Genomic DNA, 22,867 nt, shown 5'->3' with positions numbered 1-22,867 from the left:
TATGCTAGCATTTGGGCATAGCCTACTATAGCAACAAAAAAAAGTGTCTTGATTCCACAGATCCCTTTGTTGCTTACACGCAAGCGTTAGAATCTAACAAAATTTTTGATGTTAAAATTGGGGCTGTCAATCAAATAAATACATGAAGATAAATCAAATTAATAATCACACATGCTGAGAAAAGCCCAAATTTTTAAGACACTGAAGTACTATGAAGTACAGACAGGATGCGAATTGGGATGCAGCCTTGGTTTTCATTCAGACTGATCACTAGAGATGCCATGATTATATGGTTTCAATATTAAATGTGAATAAAAATACGGTTAATTTAACCACAAGATTTTAGAATCTACAGTTAAAAACTGTGAAATGTTTTATTTACATGTGGCAAAAATATAATGTATTTAATATATACAGTAAATATACAGAACACTATATCTTTTGCTTGTGTCTGGTTGGTTACTGGCCGTTACTATGGTAACAGATGGTGTCCACGAAGTGCTTGGCCAGGTGTTGCAGACTGAATGCAAGTTTCAATTCACGTGACACTGGGGCTACTACAAACAAACTTCAAAATATAACAGAGGAATTCAATCTACCAGACAAATATCCAACAAAAAGCAACTAAAATCGGCTGTGTGGGAGCATTCGAAAAGCTGACTGAAGACGATATATACAACAAAAAAAAAACGTACAGACATAAGTCATAAATAGACTAAAGTTAAACATCCTACACATGGGGCAGGATATTCCACTAGTCGTTCAACAACCAACTTGTAAGTCTCCAAGCACTAACACAAGAGGGAAATATGTTCACGCATAAACTGGCGAAAAAACTTCACTTGCCGCATCAGTAATTCGGCTGAATGGAGTTGATTTCAGTATTCATAAACTTTTGGAACATGTCAATTTCCCATGTGATCATGTTGTTTAATTTATTGGAATTCTGATGTATTGTTAAATGAAAAGTTCTCATCATAGAAGCAAGTTAATTTTGGTTTGAATTGTGTGATTTAACATTCATTTACTCTGAGGAACACATCAGACAAACACTTTGTTATCGTGTGGCAAATGGAAGTACATTTCCTGATATTCAACATGTTCTTTAAATCATTAATGCACATTTTTTGTTGGGCTTGATACTTAGAGTAAATCCCTCTGCTTACTAAAAACAAGAACTTTCTGAGAGAATTTGTTCAATGCATTATGCCCATTTTTGTTTCTCAGGATCTGGACTGGCTGATATTTTACTTTTAATGCCTGTGCTTGGAGAAGCTCTCGCAGTAATATTGATTAGATTAAATAAACTGAGTGTTGGCTCTTCACTCAGATCTCTAAGCGCATTGCACAATTTGATACTTCTCTCATATACACAGATTATATTTGCTGTATACCATATAGTGCAACTTTGGCAATCAAAAGTTTAGAGATTTCTTCTCTTTTTCTGCTCTGATACAAATCAATTCTGATCTCTTAGTGTCTCTGGAGGGTACTATGCTCTTTGTTGAATTTGTTTTTCTTCACAACCAGCCTAAACTGGTTTGCTGTCTTTGATGGTTTAAGCTGGTCTCCCAACCTGGCTAGGCGGGTGTTAAGCTGGTCGGCCAACTGGTCTCAAGCCTGACCAGCTGAAAAGTGACAAAAACTTTCTTAAAATCACCCCATGAGACCAGCAGGGAGATCAGCAAAGACTAAAAAGACCACTTAGGCAGTTTAAGCAGTATTTCCCCCCGCCAAATTCACAAATGTGAAATGATCACAAAACCGTTTTCTTTAAAAACTGCATATACCAGGTTCCACTATAAAAGGAACTACTCAAATTGTTTGACTGTGGAACTGCACAAATGCAAAATGTCACTTTTGCGAGGCACTTGACACCGAAAAGGCATTTGACATGGTAGAATGGGATTATCTTTTAAAATTTTGGAAATATACGGGTTCGGGAAGACTTTTATTGGATGGATTAAGTTACTTTATAGACACCCGGTAGCATCGATACAAACAAATGGATTAATTTCAGATTATTTAACTCTGGATAGGGGCATCTGGTAGGGTTGTCCTCTTTCCCCATTATTGTTCTGTCTTGCCCTGGAACCATTAGCAGCCGCGATAAGAATGGAAGATGATTTTCCAGGGGTGGCGCATAAGCTTTTGCTTTACACTTTATATTGTATTATTCGTCTCTGAACCTTCTAGATCTATGCCTTGCCTCCAAATAATTATTTATTCCTTTTCTAAGTTCTTAGGATACAAACTCAATTGGTGTAAATCCGAAGCTTTGTCTCTGACAGCGTACTGCCCAGTAATGACTTTTCAGCTGGGTGCCTTTCAGTGGTCCAAACAGGGCATTTTATTCCCAGCAAATATGTCTGATTTAGTTAGAGTTAATTTTGACCCCTTAATAAAAAGGTTTTTGAGCAATGTGGGCTTCATTACATTTAACTATAATTGAGAAGGTTAATGTTATTAAAATGAATTGTATCCCAAAATGTATCTACCCGTTACAATCTCTCCCTGTAGATGTCCCCCCCTCTTAATTCAAGCAATTTGATAGCATAGCTTCATTTGGAATGGTAAGAGTCCCAGATTACATTTCAATAAGTTACATAGGCCGACTGACAAAGGTGGACAAGGCCTACACAAGATTTAGTTTTATTATTACGCATTTGGTCTCAGACATTTGGCTCATTGGTCGCTCACCTGAGAGAGCCCCTCCCTGGTTTTGTATTGAACAGGAAGTTCTTACCCCTATTTTGCCATTGCAAAGCCCTTCTATCAAACTAACCAGAGAAGTTAAGTTACACGCCGTTTGCATTTGGTGTGGACAAAAGTGTCCAGAGTGTTTAATTCTGATATTTATTTAAATGTTGCTTCGAGCATATAGCTGAACACCAAATTATGTATTAATAACTCCCCTTTCTGCTGGTCAGAGTGGATTGTGAGGGGGGTTACTACACTTGGTGACCTATATGAGAGTGGAGTGTTGTGATCCTTTCAAAATTTGGTTCAACATTTTGGGATTCCCAGATCTCAGTTCTTTAGGTATTTACAGCTGCGGCACCCGCTCTGTACTATTTTTGGGAGTCGCATACATCCTCCTAAAGCTGCAGATACTCAGGCAGTGGTGATTACTGCTTTTGGAAAAGGTCATGAGGCATCAGTGTATTACTCCCTGCTAATTCAGAGTCTGGGGGATGGAACTTCAACTTCTCTTAAGAGATTATGTGAGTGTGGGCTAGGTATTGGAGGATGGAGTGTGGGCTAGGAGTCTGAATAAATTCAAGTCTGCATCTAGAGATGCAAGGGTTCGCCTTATGCAATTCAAGATTTTACATAGAGTCTACTGGACCCCCTATAGATTGTATAGGCTTGATCTTAAAGACACAACCACCTGCTGGTGATGTCAATCAGAAGATGGAGACACAACCCATGTCTTTTGGGGATGTGTTAAGATCCAATAATTTTTGTTGAAGATTCAGAGTTTTATGTGTGAGGTATTGCACTCTCAAATTGTTTTTTGGCCCAGACTCTGTATTTTACATGATGAGGGGGGTGGTGTGTAATATGGAGAATAAGCACATACAAAAACGTGTCCTAACTAGCATTATGATTGACAGATCATTTTAAGTCGGCTGGAGCACCCCCACTTCAGGAGTGGTGTTCGGAGGTGGGCAGGGTGTCAGCTTTTGAAGAGGGGGCATCCAGAAGACTGGGGAATTTAGTATTATTTGTGGAGAAATGGGCAAATATCTGACTTTTTTTGAAAGGCTCTCAGGGACGAACAGTGGATAGAGAGAGAGAGAGAGAGAGGTGTAGTGGATGTGTGTGATTATTATATATTTTTGTTGTTGTTTTTTTTATTGTTTGTTCGTGTGTCTTTAATTATGTGACCACTGGGGTGTTGTTCACTTTGATGAATACAAGTACCAATTTCTTTCCATAAGAGCAAAATCTATACATTATTCCAAACTTTTGGCTGCCAGTGTTCATATATATATATTATATATATGTATATAAACTACAAAAATTGCCATTTTTATATACAGTACTGTATATAAAATATTTTTCCAAATCATAGTGGAATTTGAATATGTACATGTATGCACAAAAATATGAACTAATTTATATGTTCATATACTGCATTGCCATATATCACATTTCTTTACAAGAAAGAACTGCATCTAAAATGTCCTATAATTAGCTCCAGATGATGAAATTCTGATTTCCTCAACAGATTCTGGAAAGTTTGGAATCAGCAAGAACAGAGATAACTGGAAACAACACACTGTGTTGCTTGGCACCACTGTGTCCTTTCCAAAAAAACAGGTGGAGGCAGGGTTGGGAGGGTTATGTTTGAAATGTATTCCACTACATATTAAAGAATGCATGCTGTAAAATTTAATTTGTAACGGATTCTATTAGATTACTCAAGGTCAGTAACATATTCTAAATACTCTAGATTTCTTCTTCAGCACTGGAAGATTTTTTCACTTGTTTTGACAATAAAAACTGCCAGTACAGTAAGATTAAAAAACACATGTTAAAAATACATTCTCTGAAAAACCTAAATATCTTATTACAATACAAACATGATTATCAAGAATATGATTTTTGCCGTAGTATCAAAGGTCTTACTAGAAAAAAGAAATTATGATCCAACGTGAATTTTCTTGATAAAAAAATATGATTGTGTCTGGTAACTTGTGCATGTAAAATGGCTAGAAATAGCATATTAGCTTAGCATAAAGCTGACAATTTACACAAGGTTTATTTTTATTTATTCTGCTCCAAACTTACTTCAAACTTCCTTCTCTGTCTGCTTGTATGAATGTAACACATCATAAGAAAGTGTTTCACCGCTGTTTAAATGCACTTTGGATCAGATAATTTATGCCTACATTTTTCCATCAGAAAGGACTAAATATTAAATGAAACAAATGACAATAAAATGCAAAGTAATCTCTTCAGTAATCTTAATACTTTTTTAATGTAACTATATTCTAATTACTAATGATTTCAATTGCAACTGTAGGGGAATACAGTTACTAATATCTTGTATTTTAAATATGTAATCCCGTTACATCTATTCGGTTACTCCCCAACCCTGGATGGAGGCACACACGGATATGAATTCAGCAAGTGTGAGAGACCCAACTAAGTAGTTAAACTCATGCTGACATGGTTGTTCTCTCTCTCCCTTTCTCCTTTATATATCATTGACATATATTCACATTCTACAATACTTCCTCATCTAAATGATGCGCCTATGGTGGCAAAACAACCCTCCCAGTCTGTGTTCTAAGTCATCGCACTTTATTAAGATTCATTACAGAGACTGTAGCCCTGGAATCAGTCTAACTCCTAAATCTCCTGAAGAGCATGAAGCTGTGAAAACCCCCTATTTTGGCAGTGTATAATTTGTTGTGGAACCCAGTGGTGTAACTTAAGAAAGGAGGATTGCATAAGTCAAAATTAAAATTTCAGGCCTCAGCAGAAAGTAATGAAGAGGTTTTATGCAATGCAATGGCAGTTTTATGGGTTGCAAAATTGTACAGTATACCATTGTGAAAGACTGAGATCAAAAGTGATGGGAAAATGGAAGAAAAGCAAGCCAAGCATATACAGGGAAATGCGGTAGCTAAATCTTCATAAAAGAGTCAGAGACGCCTTTCAACTTGTTTCTTCATGTTCTATTTTCAGCATAAATTAAACAACTGAAGTGTGCTGATCTTTGTACATTAGATGAGAGGAATATACTGTAATTTTACTGGGGTAAAGATCAATGTTGACGTTAGAGATGTGGTCTTGCGATTAGCAAACATGCTCTGACACATTGGCCCTATTAACAACTGGCCCAAAATGGGAACAGGTCAAAAATGTTTTCTGATCCAATAACTCAAACCACATTCGGAGGAAGTCAGAAATGTATGTGACCACACTGCGCATGTAATGAAAAATTCTCAAAAAATTATAATTTGATTCCACTGATGGTTAGGTTTAGGGTTGGGTTTTGGGTTAATATATAAAATATATATAAAAGTTATTGTGTTAATATAATATGCATTCTTGTTAACTGTATTACATAATTTACAACTAAAAATACAGTTAGCTTTTGGCCCCACTCTGCACACAATTCCAGCTTCTGCCGTATGGGGCAGTGATTCGAATTTCGGTAAAGGAAAGTTCAGAACGTAAAGCTCAGAGGAAGTTCTTCTCTGCGTCACTACTCTCACATGTGATGGGGAGTCACGAGTCTCCATGGTTGGAGGCCTCACTTCAAAGCCCCAACTCATTATTTCAATCCACGATATTAATACAGATCCAAGACAACGACGGTACAACCAGAACTTTCTATAAAGATCCAAAGAACCAAAGCAAAGCAAGGAAACCCAGGTACATCTACAACTTTTGCTGAAATGCTGGTGTCTCTTTAATATAATTTGAGAAACCCGATTGCAAGTCGAGGTATTTATTCTAAATGAAGTATCGTTGGTTCTCATTGTCTATTGACTCATTTCTCTGCATAGATCATTTCATTCACCTTCTGTTACAATTATCTCACCTAACCTGTTTTATATGTTTTTATACAACCATCATGTTGTATATGTGTTTAAATTAGCAATAAAGTATTTTTGTATTCAAAGATAATTTGACTTTGGTATATTTTGATAAATAATCTCATCACTTGATTTTATTAATTTTTTTTAAAGATCTGCGCTTCAAAGCTCGAACCATATCTAAACATATTGTGATATTATTTTCAATAGGCCATAAGATTAATATTACTCCAATGAGTTAACAGATGCATCATTATCCACTCAGCGTGGCCAAGTGATCAGACGTTCATTTTTAATTCTTTCAATAAATGAATTAATCATGATTCCCTTATTAGGCAAATTCCTTACATCTAAATTGTGATCGGATACAACGAGCCGTTTTATTACATATTATTGGTGGAGAATTTTATTCAGATTTACAATCTGATCATTTGACATTTATCCTTCTTATAATGGTGGTCGAATGTGGCTAATTCCATTATATAATTTTCTATGTATTATTGGTTAAGGTACTTTAATCCATACCGTGTACATTTATACTACCAAAATTCCTTTACATATTAATGGTGGATAAATGCGGGTATATTTAAATCTGACCATTACATTTAGCATTCTATTATACAATTCTTACAAGCAGAACTTTCGACTTACTGAAAGAAAATTAACAGTGTGATCAGTCTGGCTAAAACAAGAGTTTTAAACTTTGCAGGGAGGGGGAACTTTCAATATTATAATGTAGACACTTCCATTTTTCTGATGTAACAGCATATTGTTGTCTACACTAATTCATTAAAAATGTTGGAGGAAAAAAACTTTCCCATATATGCATGGCTTTCAAAGAAATGCTCAAGAAACAAACATGCTGTGTCATAACTACAGATATGCAGGGTGTACAGCCACACTGGGAGAGAAGGGGGCCCAAAAGGGTACAATTTGAAAAGACTGGGGCCTTGCTTTGGGGCCCTTAAGATCCAAGTTACGCCACTGCTTCACAGAATATCAGTGACAGATAATGTGTAACCTGCACATCCGAACTTCATTTGATAAAGGTTGATTTAATAAAATACATTTTTATACATAGTTTTGACACAGAGATGGATGGTTTAAACAAGTAGCTGTACTGCTTATTAGGGTGACGCAAGTTCGAATCTGGCTAGCAATACTTACGATTCTGTTCCCTGTCCTTCTACTCATTATTTATTGTCCACTCTACTGTAACTATAAATAAAATGCCGTGAGGCCATATTACATTTCAACAGTGCACATACAGGGAGAAACACTGAAAGAGAGAATAGGAGACATGATGAGGCCAAATGCGAGCACTTATAAGTTATAAACGAGTTACACAACCTCTGATGTCTGATAAAGGCTGAAAGCCGGAATGTGTAGTAGACTGGGCACAAACCTGAGGCGTCAACCCATGGCAGATGTACAGGATGGGAATGTTGTCAGACTCGGGTCCTTGATCCACACACAGATCTGGCCTCAGACTGTTTCTCAGCTATACAACACAAAGACAAAATATACGAATCCCATTTCACACTGCAAAAAATGTAGAGGGGAAAACGGATTAAAAATGCATAAACCATCTTTGCTCTCTGTCTGATAATGGCCGATATGTTGGAAAATACCCTGGAGCTAAGTTTACTTTGTGTTCACAATGGAGCGGTTAATTACATTATTCCACAAAAGAATGCCAATTAACAAAACTGCTCTGTTGGCCTTAAATTGTTATAAATTAAGGAAAGGCTGGTTTTAATACATAGGCTCAGAATAAGAAAAATATAATGTATTATAAATAGGGCTGTCGATTTAACGTGTTAATTCAGTGCGATTAATTTTACCAAAAATAACGCGTTAAAAAAATTAACACAATCAAATGTGTTTACAATAAGTGCCACTTGGTTGGATATTTTGTGCAAGGAAATATGGCACAAGCTCACTTTTCAAGCACAATATTTAGGTTTTAAATTATGAAACAGTAGATACAGTATACTGTTCAAAATCAAGACAAAAATGTATTTGGACACTTTTTGATTTCAAACTTAGTGGAACATGCCCATAGTTAATGTGATGAACTACACCTCTGCTAAGACACTTTTTTGAACTGTAGGGGAACAGTCTTCATACATCCACTAAAATCACCTTGGGACCAGTTAGTTAAATGTAATCACAAAAACTTGTACATTATGAACTGGTATCTGAATATCATATTTTCATTGTGTGCAAAATGTATATGTATGCAGCATGAGAGCATAGAGTGCAGTGCAAGGTTAAGTTGTTTTTATAACATTTAGCAATAAAAATTATTTATAATTAGGGCTGTAATCGATAAATTTTTTAATCGAATTAATTACATGGTGTCCCGATTAATTAATCGTGATTAATCGCATATACAAATATTTGCTGAGAAAGACCCTCCTATAACAATAACTCAATATATAATGATTATACATATTTATATCAATATATAATTATACAGTTATCTTTAAATATTTAAAAAATTATATACATTACATTCTTGTGGCAGAAGAGTTAATCATTAATCATTATTAATCATCATTTTTGTATCATTAATACAAAAAGCGGCTTTAGAATACAATGTATTGTTTACTACCATATTATTGATCATAAGCCAATCATTGTCATACAGTTCACAGCAATCCATTTCACAAGTGAATTTGTCAATCAGTTGGAGATTTATTATGAGGGCTTGTTTAAGGGCCCATCAATTTACACTAGGGTTGGGCGATGTCCCCTAAATTGGCAGTTGAAGGGGGTGTATATAATTTCATAGAATTTTCAAAAATGATATGACAAATTATAATTTCGTTATTTTACTAACCCAACTAATGACTCGTCGGCGCTTTATCAGTAGGTTGCACCGACACGTGAAGCATTTTTTTAGCTTTCACTTAAGAAGAGTTGTGCACTTTTTATTTTAATATATCTCTTTACATAAATACTATTTTCCACTTAAAAACTATAATTTCGTTATTTTACTATCCCAACTGACTCATCCAGCTTTCCAATAGGTTGCACGTAAGGGGAAAAATATTTCTTCCACTTAAGAAGAGTTGTGCACTTTTAAGCACTTTTTATTTTAATATATCTCTTTACACAGATATTTTTTTTCTACTGAAAAACTATAATTTAGTTATTTTACTAGCCCAACTAATTAGTAGCCTACTCATCAGGGCTTTTTAATATATTGCGCCTAAGAAAAAAAAGTCGTCTTTGGGCAGCCTTCTTGCGAAGAGAGCAGCCACAGCCACACTCACTGATGAGCAAAAGGTGGAGGCAGAAATGACCATGTACCTGCAGGAAATGGCCATTGATGGGGAAGAGGACGACAAAATGTTTCCGTTCATTGCAAGATTAGCACGGAAATATCTGTGCATATGTGCTAGCAGTACTCCATCAGAGCGGGTCTTCAGCACAGCGGGTAGTGTAGTTACTCCAATCCGCAGCTTATTAAAACCAGATAAAGTGAATATGTTGGTATTTCTGGCCAGAAACATCGAAATTTAAACATGGTCTATGGTGAAAGATATTAGACTTCTTTACGCATTTTTCAGCCATCCGTTCTGGAGCTATTCGATTTTGCATATTATTTTTTAAACGTTCATTTGTGTAGTTCATATGACCACTTTACAATATTTCAATAACATAATTTATTTTGTAGCCTGTGCTGAAGTTAATTGTGCTGCTAATTATAAGTGAAATGTTAATGCAGAGTTTCGGTCTGAGTGTCGTTCCAGTTTTCTTGTTCTTTATTTGTTGTTCTTCTATGTTTTAATAAATGTGTGTTATTCATATTCACCTTGTTTCTTTCATTTGATTTGACATTATGGATTTATGGCCAAGGAAATTTTTCTTTAAAAGTATTAACCAGACAAAAGTTATTTGACGTTCAGCTGGTCTGGGTTTATCTTAAACTGCCGCTTCTGTGTATACAAGAGCTATGTGACAATGAGCAAGATTTTCTGAGACACTACAACTACTAATAATTAATTAATAAAGGCTTAAAATAAAATATTTTAATCTAAATGTACAGTGTAAGACATGTAAAAAAGACAAGAAGCTAACAATGTCAAGATCAATATTTGTGTAGCCTGCCTGACACGGTATTTTCACAGACTAACACGTCACGTCTCTGGCATATACCACAGTATTTAAAATAGCATATATGCATTAGCTATATTCTCAATTTAATTTACAGAGCAATCCCTGCAAAGTTTTTAGGTTAACTATAGAAGAGACTAGGATTAGTGAGTCACACTAGCAAGACTCGCAAAAGGGGGCGTGGCATCACGATGGTGGCTCTACATCGTGATGTTGGACATCGTCCATCGGCACAACCCTAATTTACACCTCTGTCAGACATCTCGGGTGTGTTGCGTCATAAACATAAAATGTTTAGGTCACTGTGTCAAGTTAAATATAATTTAATACTCAATCTTTAAACACATCTTGAGATCCCTTAGATCGCATTTGCGCTCCTTCGAGTGTTTTGAACGCAAGAACGTAACACATCTGCCTACTGAAGTGTTTTCTTCACTGTATAAACTGCACGTTGTTCATCCAGCTGAAATTTCACTTACTGCCCTCTGGAGTAAACAGGTGGTACTACAAGCTTGCAATTCTCAGGAATCTTCCTTTTTATGGTCATTATGGGCATGCGATTAATTGTGTTAATTTTTTTAACGCGTTATTTTTGGTAAAATTAATCGCACTGAATTAACGCGTTAAAAAAATTAACACAATTAATCGCATGCCCATAATGACCATAATAAGGAAGATTCCGAAATGCAAGCTTGTGTAAAATTTTGGTCTTGATTTTGAACAGTATACTGTATCTACTGTTTTATAATTTAAAACCTAAATATTGTGCTTGAAAAGTGAGCTTGAGCCATCTTTCCTTGCACAAAATATCCACCCAAGTGGCACTTATTGTAAACACATTTATATATTTTTAAGTGTGGCTTCAGTGTCCAAATGCCAGTCCATTTGTATTTAGACATAAAAAAAGTGTGTACTCACTACACCATAGGCGATTGTGTCTGTGTAGGTTCTCATCTCAGAATAAATATTCTTCAGGAACCAGCTAAAGGGCTTACACTGGAGCCTCTGTCTGAGCGCTTTTCTCTCTGTGATATCACCGATATCGATCCCTGAGTCCTGAACACACAAACATCCATAAAAAAAAAAATGCACACATTGAGCATAAGGGAATTCATTTTTAGAGTTCAGAATGAAATGGTTGGTTAGAACATGATGTTCAAGACTGTAAGCGATAAAGCTCTTCTGTATCAATGTTAGTGACCCTATCTCAGTGTTTCAATTATTCAAGGTCAGGCTCTTACTGTAAATTAAAGTGATACTATATATGCAGCAGTGAACATGGCATTTCAAGTCATCTCTGTAATTAGATGTACAGCTCAATAGTGAAAGCTCATAAAATGATGACTAGCTAAAGTTCAACCCCTAACATAAAGTAGCAAACTATTATGTATTTTTTAATGTCCATGGCAATTATATACATATCTGCTGCCTAACCTTTGAAATACTAATTTCCAATATTTGTAGAACAGCATTCTTCCACCTCAGTAATATTGTCAAGTTATGACACATGCTATCTGTTTCTGATGCTGACAAACTAATTTGTGCATTCATGACCTCAAGACTAGATTATTGTTATGCATTACTAGGTGGATGTCCAGCAGATTTAATAAATAAACTTCAGATGGTTCAAAATGCAGCAGAGAGACTGCTAACTAGAACCAAGAAATACGCTCATATAATTTTATTGCCATTACATTGGTACCTGTTAAGATTTGTATTCATTTTAAAATTCTGTAAAATTTAAAATTGTAATTACTTACAATGCTTTGAATGATCCAACTCCAAAATACTTAAGTGACCCTCTGTCACGCTATAATCAATTGCACTATTATGATCGCAAAACTTCGGCCTGTTATCAAAATCCACAAAAGGAGGGAGATCATTTTCATATTTGGCTCCTAAACTATGGAATAGTCTTCCTAGCAGGGTTTGGAACTCACACACACTCTCTCAATTTAAGTTTAGACTAAAGACTTATCTATTCATCCAGGCATACAATTCAAAGCTATGCTGCTTTAGTTAGGTCTTCAGGAACTGAAAACACTTGTCTTATTCTTTAACCCTGCTTTAAATTGAATGGCATCTATGCTAATTTTATTTGATTTCTTTCCCGGTCTAAACCTCAGGATTATATCCAGAGCCTGCCAGATCTCCGGTCCTGCCTGATGTCCGATTCCGCTGAGTGAAGATGACCAACTGCAGCCTGCCTTAAGCTTCCAGCCGGACTGCGTTGCTCCTCACTAAATAATACCTATATCAACTTGGTCAAAGAAGGGACAACACTCTCTTAACCTACATAGAAAATGAATTAACCACTAACAAAATCCTTCATCAGCCAAAATCTAAGGACAATGCATCTGTGTATTTCCTCAGTTAATTCAGGATGACTTCAAGGACTTTAACACTAAAACTTATAGTTCAAATAAAATAATTTTTATAATCACTGACCCACAACACTTATTAGTTTACTAATTTTAAAAACTAATATTTAAAAGACAAATGCCATTTCCTCTAAGATCCAGACTAAGAATACACTCCTTTGGTCATAGTCATAAACTAGAATGTCCAGATCCAGGACCATGGCCTAATACCAAGACCCAAAATAATACCTGTTGATCCAAAAACAATGTTCAAAAGAACAACACTTCACACGTGTGCATGTCATATATATGTGCATTTACATTTTGAATTTTACAACAATTTTATGAGGTTCAATCATTAATCATTCTAGAACCTATTCAGGATTTCTAGATTCTAGAAGTGTTCTAGGGTGTTCCAATTGCCACTTTTCCACCACTGGGCCGAACAGTCCTCAATTCTATGCCGATCCGAGCCAGTTTGCATGGTTACGGTTTCTTTTTCCACTATGGTGTGGTGAAATAAGAAGAAAAGACCTATGGAGGATGATCACATATCCCAGTTTTTAGTACTGCTTTTTTCCATGGTTTTACTCTGCTAAAAAAGAGCAAAGATGAAGACCATGTTGCAAAAATGAAAGTAAAGCGAAAAAACCACGAGGTTTACCATCATTTGCTGAGAGCTTGCACTATTTGCCACTGGACATGAACATGCAGAAGATAAAAAGTTCCCAGGCTACATAAAAAGGATATTTATTGACAAAATGTTATACAATTTTTATATAAAAATAGTATATAAGAATATAATGATGTATTTTGAGTTAAAATTAGCTAGTAATCTACTTCCCTGATGAAAAAGGTGTGTAGAAAAATAAATGTAGGCTCCAATACTTGTTAAACCATCATAAAAAAATCAGCACAGTTGAGAAGAGTTGAGGACGGTTAGCTAACCTTGCCGAGAATTCTGGGCTGAGATCGTTTTTTAATCGAGCCGTGCCGAACCGTACTTAAGTGGAAATGCTACTGAAACCGTTCCATACATCCTAAGAACCGTTCGGCCCGATGGTGGAAAAGCAGATAAAGTCTCCCTTTAGTTTATCTGTGAGTAAATCGTGGGCTTTGTACCTGTTGTGGAACATTCCAGGCCATGTAAACGTGGCTCTTGAACTCGTCCATCCACACCTCCGCCACCCTCAACGCGTTCCTACGAACATGAGTTGCTAGATCCTCCGTGTAGGGCTTGTGGGCACGCTCAATATGAGCTATTCTGGAGCAGGGCATGACCTCCACACTTCCTCCGCACAACCATACCTGATTACACACAAATGCATAAAAGTTTATTGAAAAAATTATTAATCTTGCAATAAGGCCAGTTCCATCTAGTTTTAAACTTCCTTTAAATCCATTTAGTAGTCTACCAAAAAACTATTATCCCAAAGTGCTTGTGGTTCATTGTGGAGTATGTAAGTTTATTTGGCAGAATAAACCAAATTACTGCAAAAACACACACAAAACAAACTCCATGGGAAAAAACAAGCAAGGACATGCTCTAAGATTTAAAAAAACTCTTTTATACTTTTGTACTTCTATAAAAAATAAAAAAAAAGTGCTTTGTAGATAAAAAAAACAAAAAGCAAAACGCTACAATTCAAATCATGGACAATTACAGTGTTACCAATTTTCCCTCAGCAAAGCTCTAGGTTAAAAACACCCATTGTGCTTTTAGACAAACTTTCCTCATTTCCAACAGGCTGTGCACCAAAGAGGATGTTGAAAGAACATTTTTGGAAGCTTGAATGGACCATTTAATTTGCTATAATTCAACACATTTCTCTGACACGCTGCTGTCATTATGAGCAACTTAACAGCGCAGTCACCGCCTGGTGTGTCAGTAAAGTTGCGAAAAGATCAGAAATGCATCTGTTTGCCTGGAGTGCTTTCACATATTACACATTTAATCAATGATTTGCCCTAAATTTCTGCATTTGTATGCAGCTCAAAATAGAGTTTGGAAGCTTTGTGTGTGTGTGTGTGTGTGTGTGTGTGTGTGTGTGTGTGTGTGTGTGAGAGAGAGATTCCCTAGCATTCTTCCTCTTACTGCACTCCCGCAGTGCTATTAAAACAGAGTGTTTCAAATAAATACACACACTCTCTCTCACATGGGGATAAGCTTTGAACATATCTCTAGTAAATCTTCACTTTGGGATTACAAAGACCAAATGCCAGCATGCTGCACTTCATTCAACATTCACACCTTACCCCAAAACACTTTCATTCAGGCCTGGTTTGGTGAAACATTAAATTAAACATCTGGTATGGACACATGTCCGGGTCATTTCAGTGCAACACTGCATGCAAAGAATATCTGAAGAAATGCATATATTGAAATGTATATTAAAAATACATCCAATCAGCATCAATACAAAACTGGTATTTGGTCCTTCTATGAAACATGCTTTTCTAATTTATTAAGATGATTTTTAAAGTAAATATTTTTACGATTTTAGTCATTCTATCACACACATAATGTGTTACTAGATTGCACTGCGCCATTTCAAGCTAAATAAATACAATTGAATATATGTTGGAATATAATTATGTCTTTAGAAAGGTAAAAAGGCTGACAATAACAGGGTCCACAGTTTAATTTAACATGAAGTAGTCACAAAACTACAAGGTGCTTCTTAGAAAGAGAATTTAAAGCTGATATTTCTACAAAAATCCACTTTAAAATTAGCTGTGGTTTACTATACAAAATCATGGTAACAGGGTTGATATTCTAAGATCGTCCCCTACTAGCAAACATACCAAAACATTAGATAAAATGAACTTATCTTCGTAAGAACGACAATGTCAAATGTACAAGTTTTTAATGAAGAATTTAAAGGGAAAAATATGACTAATATGATTGACATATTACTTAAAATGTACTTAAAATGTAGGCCTAATAGTAAGTACATTGTCAACTAAAATCTAAAAATATACATACATAAAAGACAAAACACTATATTTATTTCCATATTTTCTGTTTTCATCAGGTGGGGCCAAGAAAAGACATTCTCATGTTGAAAAAATACAAATGTTAAAACTATTCACTGGAATTTTTGTTAAAGTAATTTTTTACACATATTTAAGGGGCTCGAATGGCATTCATTTGGTTGAATAATGATTCTATAGTGCCATATTTAAATTCAAAACAACTGAACAATTCAGCACCAACATATCTTTCTGAACGACTTTGTCCTCACAACGCCTCTCGATCTCTTAGAATGGGTGCTCAACGATTGCTTATTGTCCCTTGGTCTAGACTTAAGAAAAGTGGTGATCGTGCTTTTGCAGTAGCTGGTCCAAAGCTCTGGAACAGTCTACCTGATCAAATAAGAACTGCTCCCACACTATCCATTGTTAAATCTTTGTTAAATCTTCACCTTGGCTTTTAATCGTGCTTAGTGTTGCGTTTTATAGTCCATCTATTGTCTTATTTTTGTTTAAAAAAAAAAATGCTGTCTCTTATAGTTGTTGTACAGCACATTGGTATCTTGACATCTTTCATATCTGCATCAACAGGCAACACTTAGGTACCCATACGAAAAGGAAAGGGGGGGGGGGGGGGGGGTCACATTTGCAATGATGTTGCATTTCTGGCAGACTTGCATCGCTACGACTCGTTGGGCAGAGTTCAACAGGAGGTGGACGATGTGTGCCACTCCTATTTGCCAGTAGAATGATTCATTTGCATAATCATTGACAGCAATTCCAATGATCCATGACTGAGCTGTCTGTTCTCCTGAAGCGTTTAAAATCATTTCTCACATTTGCATACAATACCTGCTGCAGACAGTGATATTCACACGGCTTTGATTCACAAATCGAAAGAGTAATCTGTCGTACTGTGGAAAATTTTGCAAGCATGAAATGAGAATCAAACTCACATTATACCATCTTCAAGCCATTTCAAATTTGGTCACTTTCCAAAATGGATACCACCAAGAGTGATCTGAAATATCAGTAGTACAATGCAGCTGTGTGAATACTATTTATATTGCTCTTAGATATGTAAACAGTCAGTTTATGGTGGAAAAAAAAACTCTGGAAAAAGTGAATCTGAATCTTAAAACATCTATTTCTATTGGTAATAATTGATGACTTTTTGCCCTAAATAAAAAAGACTTGAGGAATGTATTCAACCAACCAGCTGTGACCAACCAACCCCTTCTGTGAAATTCACTACAATTTTTACATAGTGCATCTTTTTGAGTGTTCAGTATAATTAAAATTTGAATGACTTCATTACTGACAGGTTTATTATTCTTTACCTGGAAAATGTTTTACATTCTTTGGCAACAGATTTTAAATATAGCCATGTTGACATCTGACATGATCAACAAAGATTTTTATTCTTCATCACTATAAACAGAGGCCTTTAGCGAGAGCTAAGAATAGAAGAGCACAGAAGCAGTGACCTTTCAGTGGTCATGTACCCTGTTCCAAAGTGGAAAAACAGCTCCAATCAACAAAATGTGACTGGGGGTCAATGAAACTGGACAGTTTCTATGGCTCCTGTGCCTTAAACATGAGTTTGACTGACATGATGCTATCACAGTTATATACTGTAACACTCTATCAAAATATCTGACTGCAAAATGGCAGAGTATTAGATACAATATTTCGCCCAAACAACACACTTATATGGGCTTAATGATCATTTAATTTCAATACCACTGGCATTAATAGGGAGTTGGTCCTCCCAATGCAACTATGATACAATACAGCTTCCACCCTTCTGGGAAGGCTTCCTAGATGTTGGAGCATCAGTTTGGCCAGGCACTGGTGTTGGGTGATGGGGTCTAGCTTGTTAAGTAGCATCCTAACAGGCAGCGCCAAACAAATCACGCTACGCACAGGAGACTCATGCAATAGGTTCCAACAGAGTTTGAGGTTAGCATGTTGCTAAGCTAACAATCAGCCTGTCAGACACACACACACACACACATTGGTGAAAACAGACCATTTCTAATCAGACTGAACTAATTTTATTGATTGTTTTCAGTACTGAATTAATTATAAACATATATTAATTAAACTTTGAGGTTAGCATGTTGATAAGCTAATGATCAGCGCATCATGCAGAAAGTGGGTTATCTTTTTGCCTGCCCTAATAAGCAGAAAAAAACAGGACATAGCACACATATATTTTTGTAACTCGATTTATCTATTTTTATTAATAGTTTTTAATATTGAATGAATTATAAGCATATAATTCATGATTATATTTTGCATGATAGCATGTTGCTAAGCTAATGAGCACCCTGTCAGCCACAAAGTGGCCCAAATAAGCATGAAAATACATAGCACACACAAACAATATTGGTTAAAAGCCAATTTTTTTATTAGATTTAACAATTTTAGATGTAAGCCATTTTTACTGATAGGTTTCTTTACTGAACAATTATATGCATATTTTAGCTAGAGTTTGAGGTTAGTATGTTGCTAAGCTAATGATCAGCCTGTCAAGCACAAAGCATGACATCATACTGAAATCAGCATGATGCACTAATCAGCATAAAAAACCTAGTACTCACAAATATTGGAAAAAATTATACATTTGTAATTAGATAAGATGAAAATTCTTTTATCACATATTTTCGGTATTGAAAAAACTATTAGCATATTTATTGTTTCATTAGCCATGGTCGATTTATTTTTTCACAATTGAGTAATGCATCTTTGAAACAGCCTTCATGTCAGAAGCACACATATGATGCCTTAAAATGCTTCCTCCATAGACAGCTTACTAGGTTTTGGAACAGAGCTGTAGTGTATCTCTAAAAACAGATTGTAACTTACATTATTATAAGCCAAAGACATCCAAAAACATGCTCTACAAAGCTAAAAAAAAAAATCCACTTCGTTTTCTTCCTTCAAACACTGAGAATTTGCAACATTTGTGAATTTGCATTTTGAGATTTTGTGAATCTCATACAATGAGCACATGGAATAATGTTGTGGAGAGACAGCTGTATGAACAGATGTTGAGGGCCATTATCCCCAAAGAGTGCTAAATCTCCCTGCACACATTTCCTGACACTTCCTGAGACATGTCTATTTCCACTCTGCCTCATTGAAGCCTTCAGTGATGCAACATGAAAAATCCCAATAGCTGGTTGTGTGTGTGGTGGGGGGTTTGAACTACTTCGTATTATCTAGGTGCACCCAGCATGGACTGACTGCAACTTTGCAAGGCCAAATCACAGTGAGTGTGTATGTGGGTGTGAGCGAGTCAATATGTGAGATTGTGTTCATTGTGGCAAGCTCCATTCACAGCCTGGGGTTGAATTATTGCTGCAGAGGCTAATTACAGAGCTGGCAGGTCTGACAGAGGTCTTGGCAGGGCCCTGTACATGTGTAATAGTCAGAAGTTAGGACCCCACTAGTTTGGAGCAAGATGCTTGTTTGGCAGGTTATCATTAGCAGCCTTAAGTGAGCTTCACAATAATTCACCATTCAGAACTGAATTGAGAATACCTAGCAGCTTTGGATTCAATTCCTTAATTTGAATGAGGCAGTAAACCGAATGCAGAATTTGAATATAAGAAAGTAGAATTATAATGGAATTATAAGAAAATATAATTTCATTTCCACTGCAAGTACAGCTTTTAATTAATTACCCTTAGACATGTTATCATACAAATAGCATATGGGGGCATTTCCAAAAACATTAGATGATATTAATTATCAATGTTCAAAATGCCACCAATAATTTTTTTTTATTTAAATATGTTATTAATATATCAGTATATTGCTTCTCCATACATGATATTTATTTGTTTAACAATAATATGTGTGATGATATACTGTATAAATTATGAAGAATTCACTATAGAAAGTTCTGATACTCAAGTTTATTCTATATTGTTAGTAGCCTACACTTGTGTGATTAAAGCTTAATACATCATATAAAGATATAATATATTTTTCACATCAATGTTTACTTTTAGAATGTTTGTGAAACAGGTAAATATGTATAATCAGTTGAGGACAAAATATATTCTACACTCCAAATAATAAATGAGCATAATTAGTAAAAAAGATTTAGTCACAAATCTTGCGTTTGACTAGTGAAATTTGTCTGTTGTGTGACAGTGTTAAATTTATTTAGTGAATTTCTCTTCTTGTAATTCAAAATGTCTAAATGCCAGATATCCTGTTATCTACAGCCCTTTTAAATCTCTGTAAGAGAGTATGAGAATCTCTCTTACCCGGATCCCCAGCTCCACGTTTTCCCCTCCATAAACTTCCATCCCTTCATCCAGCAGTCCAATCTCCTCAAAATACTCCCTATCCACCACAAAGCAGCCAATCAGAGCAGGACTCCTGGTAAACAAGAGAGGAGATACAGTCTCTCAAATGACTTATGAGAATATATTTGACTGAATTAAGAGTAGCATATTTTCATAAACAAATATTAAAAAAATTATTAAAAGGGACTGTAAACAGAAAGTCAGCATGCCGTGTTTGGAAAGAGGGCTACTTATTCATATCTCAAAACAAAAGTCTATCTACCTTATTGGTGCAGTATGATTCTTCTGTGTCCACCAGGATTTAGGAGGGTTCAGGTAGCGACACCACAGTTCCCAGTCAAAGCCTTGAGCAGAGAGAGGATACTCTTCAATCTCAAACGTGTCGTATTTGATGTTGTCAAAAGAGGGGGTGATTACCCGGGTTCGGTCTTCTTTAATTCTGTGAAGGATTGGTTCAACCCTTAGATCAACAGAGAAAAGACAACAGAGATTATTTAAATTAAAGGAGAGTAATTTAGTCATAATAGATGGATCGATGGATGTAGTTTGTCTCTTTGTAATCACTATTTTAGCAATTTTATTTAATATACTAGTGGTGCAGAAATTACACACTCTACCTTTAAACACTATAGCTCCTCAATCACAGATCACCATATTTAATGCGGTCTCTTTAATGCCACATTAATGCATATAAAAAGTTGCACTTGCTTTTGAAACCTGAATGCAGCTTTCATTCTGGTAGGCAATGATTACATAATCATGGCAAACTAGAAGTCATCGATCCTTAAAACCTTAAAATGTCATTGTCAAAAAGATAATGGTACTTTAGAAAACAAATCTTAAGTGAGTCGCGTGGCACCATGTGAGGTATGGACGTGTGAAAGGCGAGCTCTGTGCACTTAGCTAGTTTTAATACTTTTGTTTCATAAACCGGTGAGATTTAATACACCCTGATTCTTAACTGTTCTAGGACACTATGTCAAAGAATTCAAACACCTCGGGCTCTAGAGACATTAAAAGACACTTAAAGGGGTCATATAATGGTACATGCACTTTTTCAAGTTGATTGTACTGAAATGTGTGTTGGCTGTGCCTGTACACAACCATCCTATTATGATAAAAATCCATCCAGTGTTTTTGTTTTAATCTCCTTATATATTTTCCCTGCCTCAAATCGAGCCGTTCCCTCCCAAACATTGACAGCAGTGTTTCAACACAGACCCGCCTTCGCTCGTGAGCGAGCTGTCAATCATAGTCCGTCATCATTGTTGATATACTGGAGCAGAATAGCGCCTAAGCGATTGTGGTGTTCTGTTCTTCGGTGTAATAACGAACACAGCAGTCATTTTGATGTTCCTAAATCTGAACCGCTGAAGACGCAGTGGCTGAGTTTTGTTTACGATGGGAATATTCCCCACGAGCAACGTCAATGTGTTCATGTTTGCGCGAATCATTTTTCACCAGACTGCTTTATAAACGAGGGTCAGTATAAAGCTGGTTTTGCTAAGAAGGGGCGGGGTGACCAAAGCTCATTATCATTTAAAGTCATATGCACTGAAACAGCGTGCTGAAAACAGAGCTGTTTTTGAGCAGGTAAAATTAGTGTTTTCTTAAAATACTAATGAGAATTTTTAATAAAAGTATATTACAAAGTTTTCATTTAGACCCTAAAGATTCATATTAACTTGTACAAAAATGGCATTATATGACCCCTTTAAGCACTCAAGCTGAAGCCCCAGATCAGCAGGCCGCAAGCACAGGAGTCGATTTGGCCGATGAGGTGAAAGAAATTTGGCGACAATTGATAAACATGTCTGCAATGCTGACGAAGTTCGTTGCTGTCTTGGAGGATCTGCCATAGAGACAAAATTCACTGAGATGTTTACAAGATTATCTGGAGTCATCAGAGAGGGAATTAGCTGCTAATCCGCTAGCGACCAAGGCGATTCAAGGAATGCAAGAATCTCTCACATCAATGGAAGGTCGCTTTTGCACTGATGTTCCTGGCCAAATTGAGAATAGATACTAAGGATGGCCACAAAATATTTACATGTCCCCAGCAAACCATGACCTTCATAAAGCCAATGGAGAGAGTAAGTTATTTTGTGGTACTCCCATTGCAGCCGAGCGAGCCTGAATCACTGAACATTCACTTGAACGTCCGAGGAAACTGGGCGCCTTTTTAGCGGCTTGAGTTTGTTTTGTGGAATAGCACTCCTTCGGGACAGTATTGTGGATGAATCTGCATTTTTTTGTGCGTATGCCTCCTTTTTGTTAGAGTTTGTTTTGTGAACTATTTTTTGCAGGACATTGAATAGTTAGGGGTTTAATGTTAATAATAGTGGGGGTTTAATACTAAATGTGATTCATTACTTTTATTGGATGGATTAAGTTACTTTTTAGACACCTGGTAGCAGCGATACAAACAAATGGATTAATTTCAGATTATTTTACTCTGGATAGGGGTACCCGGCAGGGCTGCCCTCTTACCCCATTATTGTTCTGTCTTGATCTGGAACCATCAACA

At 36.1% G+C, this 22,867-nt stretch overlaps 1 protein-coding gene across 1 annotated transcript in view; it reads right to left on the bottom strand.

Moving 5' to 3' along the window:
• Positions 1-22,867, bottom strand: part of LOC127640563 (polypeptide N-acetylgalactosaminyltransferase 18-like) — a 68,807-nt gene that overhangs the window by 5,681 nt on the left and 40,259 nt on the right. Inside the window, exons 5-9 of the mRNA XM_052123190.1 lie at positions 20,603-20,800; positions 20,299-20,413; positions 14,165-14,350; positions 11,601-11,738; positions 7,963-8,058 (exon numbers count right to left, since the gene is read on the bottom strand). Coding sequence (XP_051979150.1) covers positions 7,963-8,058; positions 11,601-11,738; positions 14,165-14,350; positions 20,299-20,413; positions 20,603-20,800 — 733 coding nt within the window. The remainder of the gene's footprint in view (positions 1-7,962; positions 8,059-11,600; positions 11,739-14,164; positions 14,351-20,298; positions 20,414-20,602; positions 20,801-22,867) is intronic.

The sequence above is a fragment of the Xyrauchen texanus genome, chromosome 49 (genome assembly GCF_025860055.1).
Source record: "Xyrauchen texanus isolate HMW12.3.18 chromosome 49, RBS_HiC_50CHRs, whole genome shotgun sequence".
Lineage (NCBI taxonomy): Eukaryota > Metazoa > Chordata > Actinopteri > Cypriniformes > Catostomidae > Xyrauchen > Xyrauchen texanus.
The sequence above is the reverse complement of the archived record's forward strand: the minus strand, read 5'-3'. Positions and strand labels throughout refer to the sequence as shown.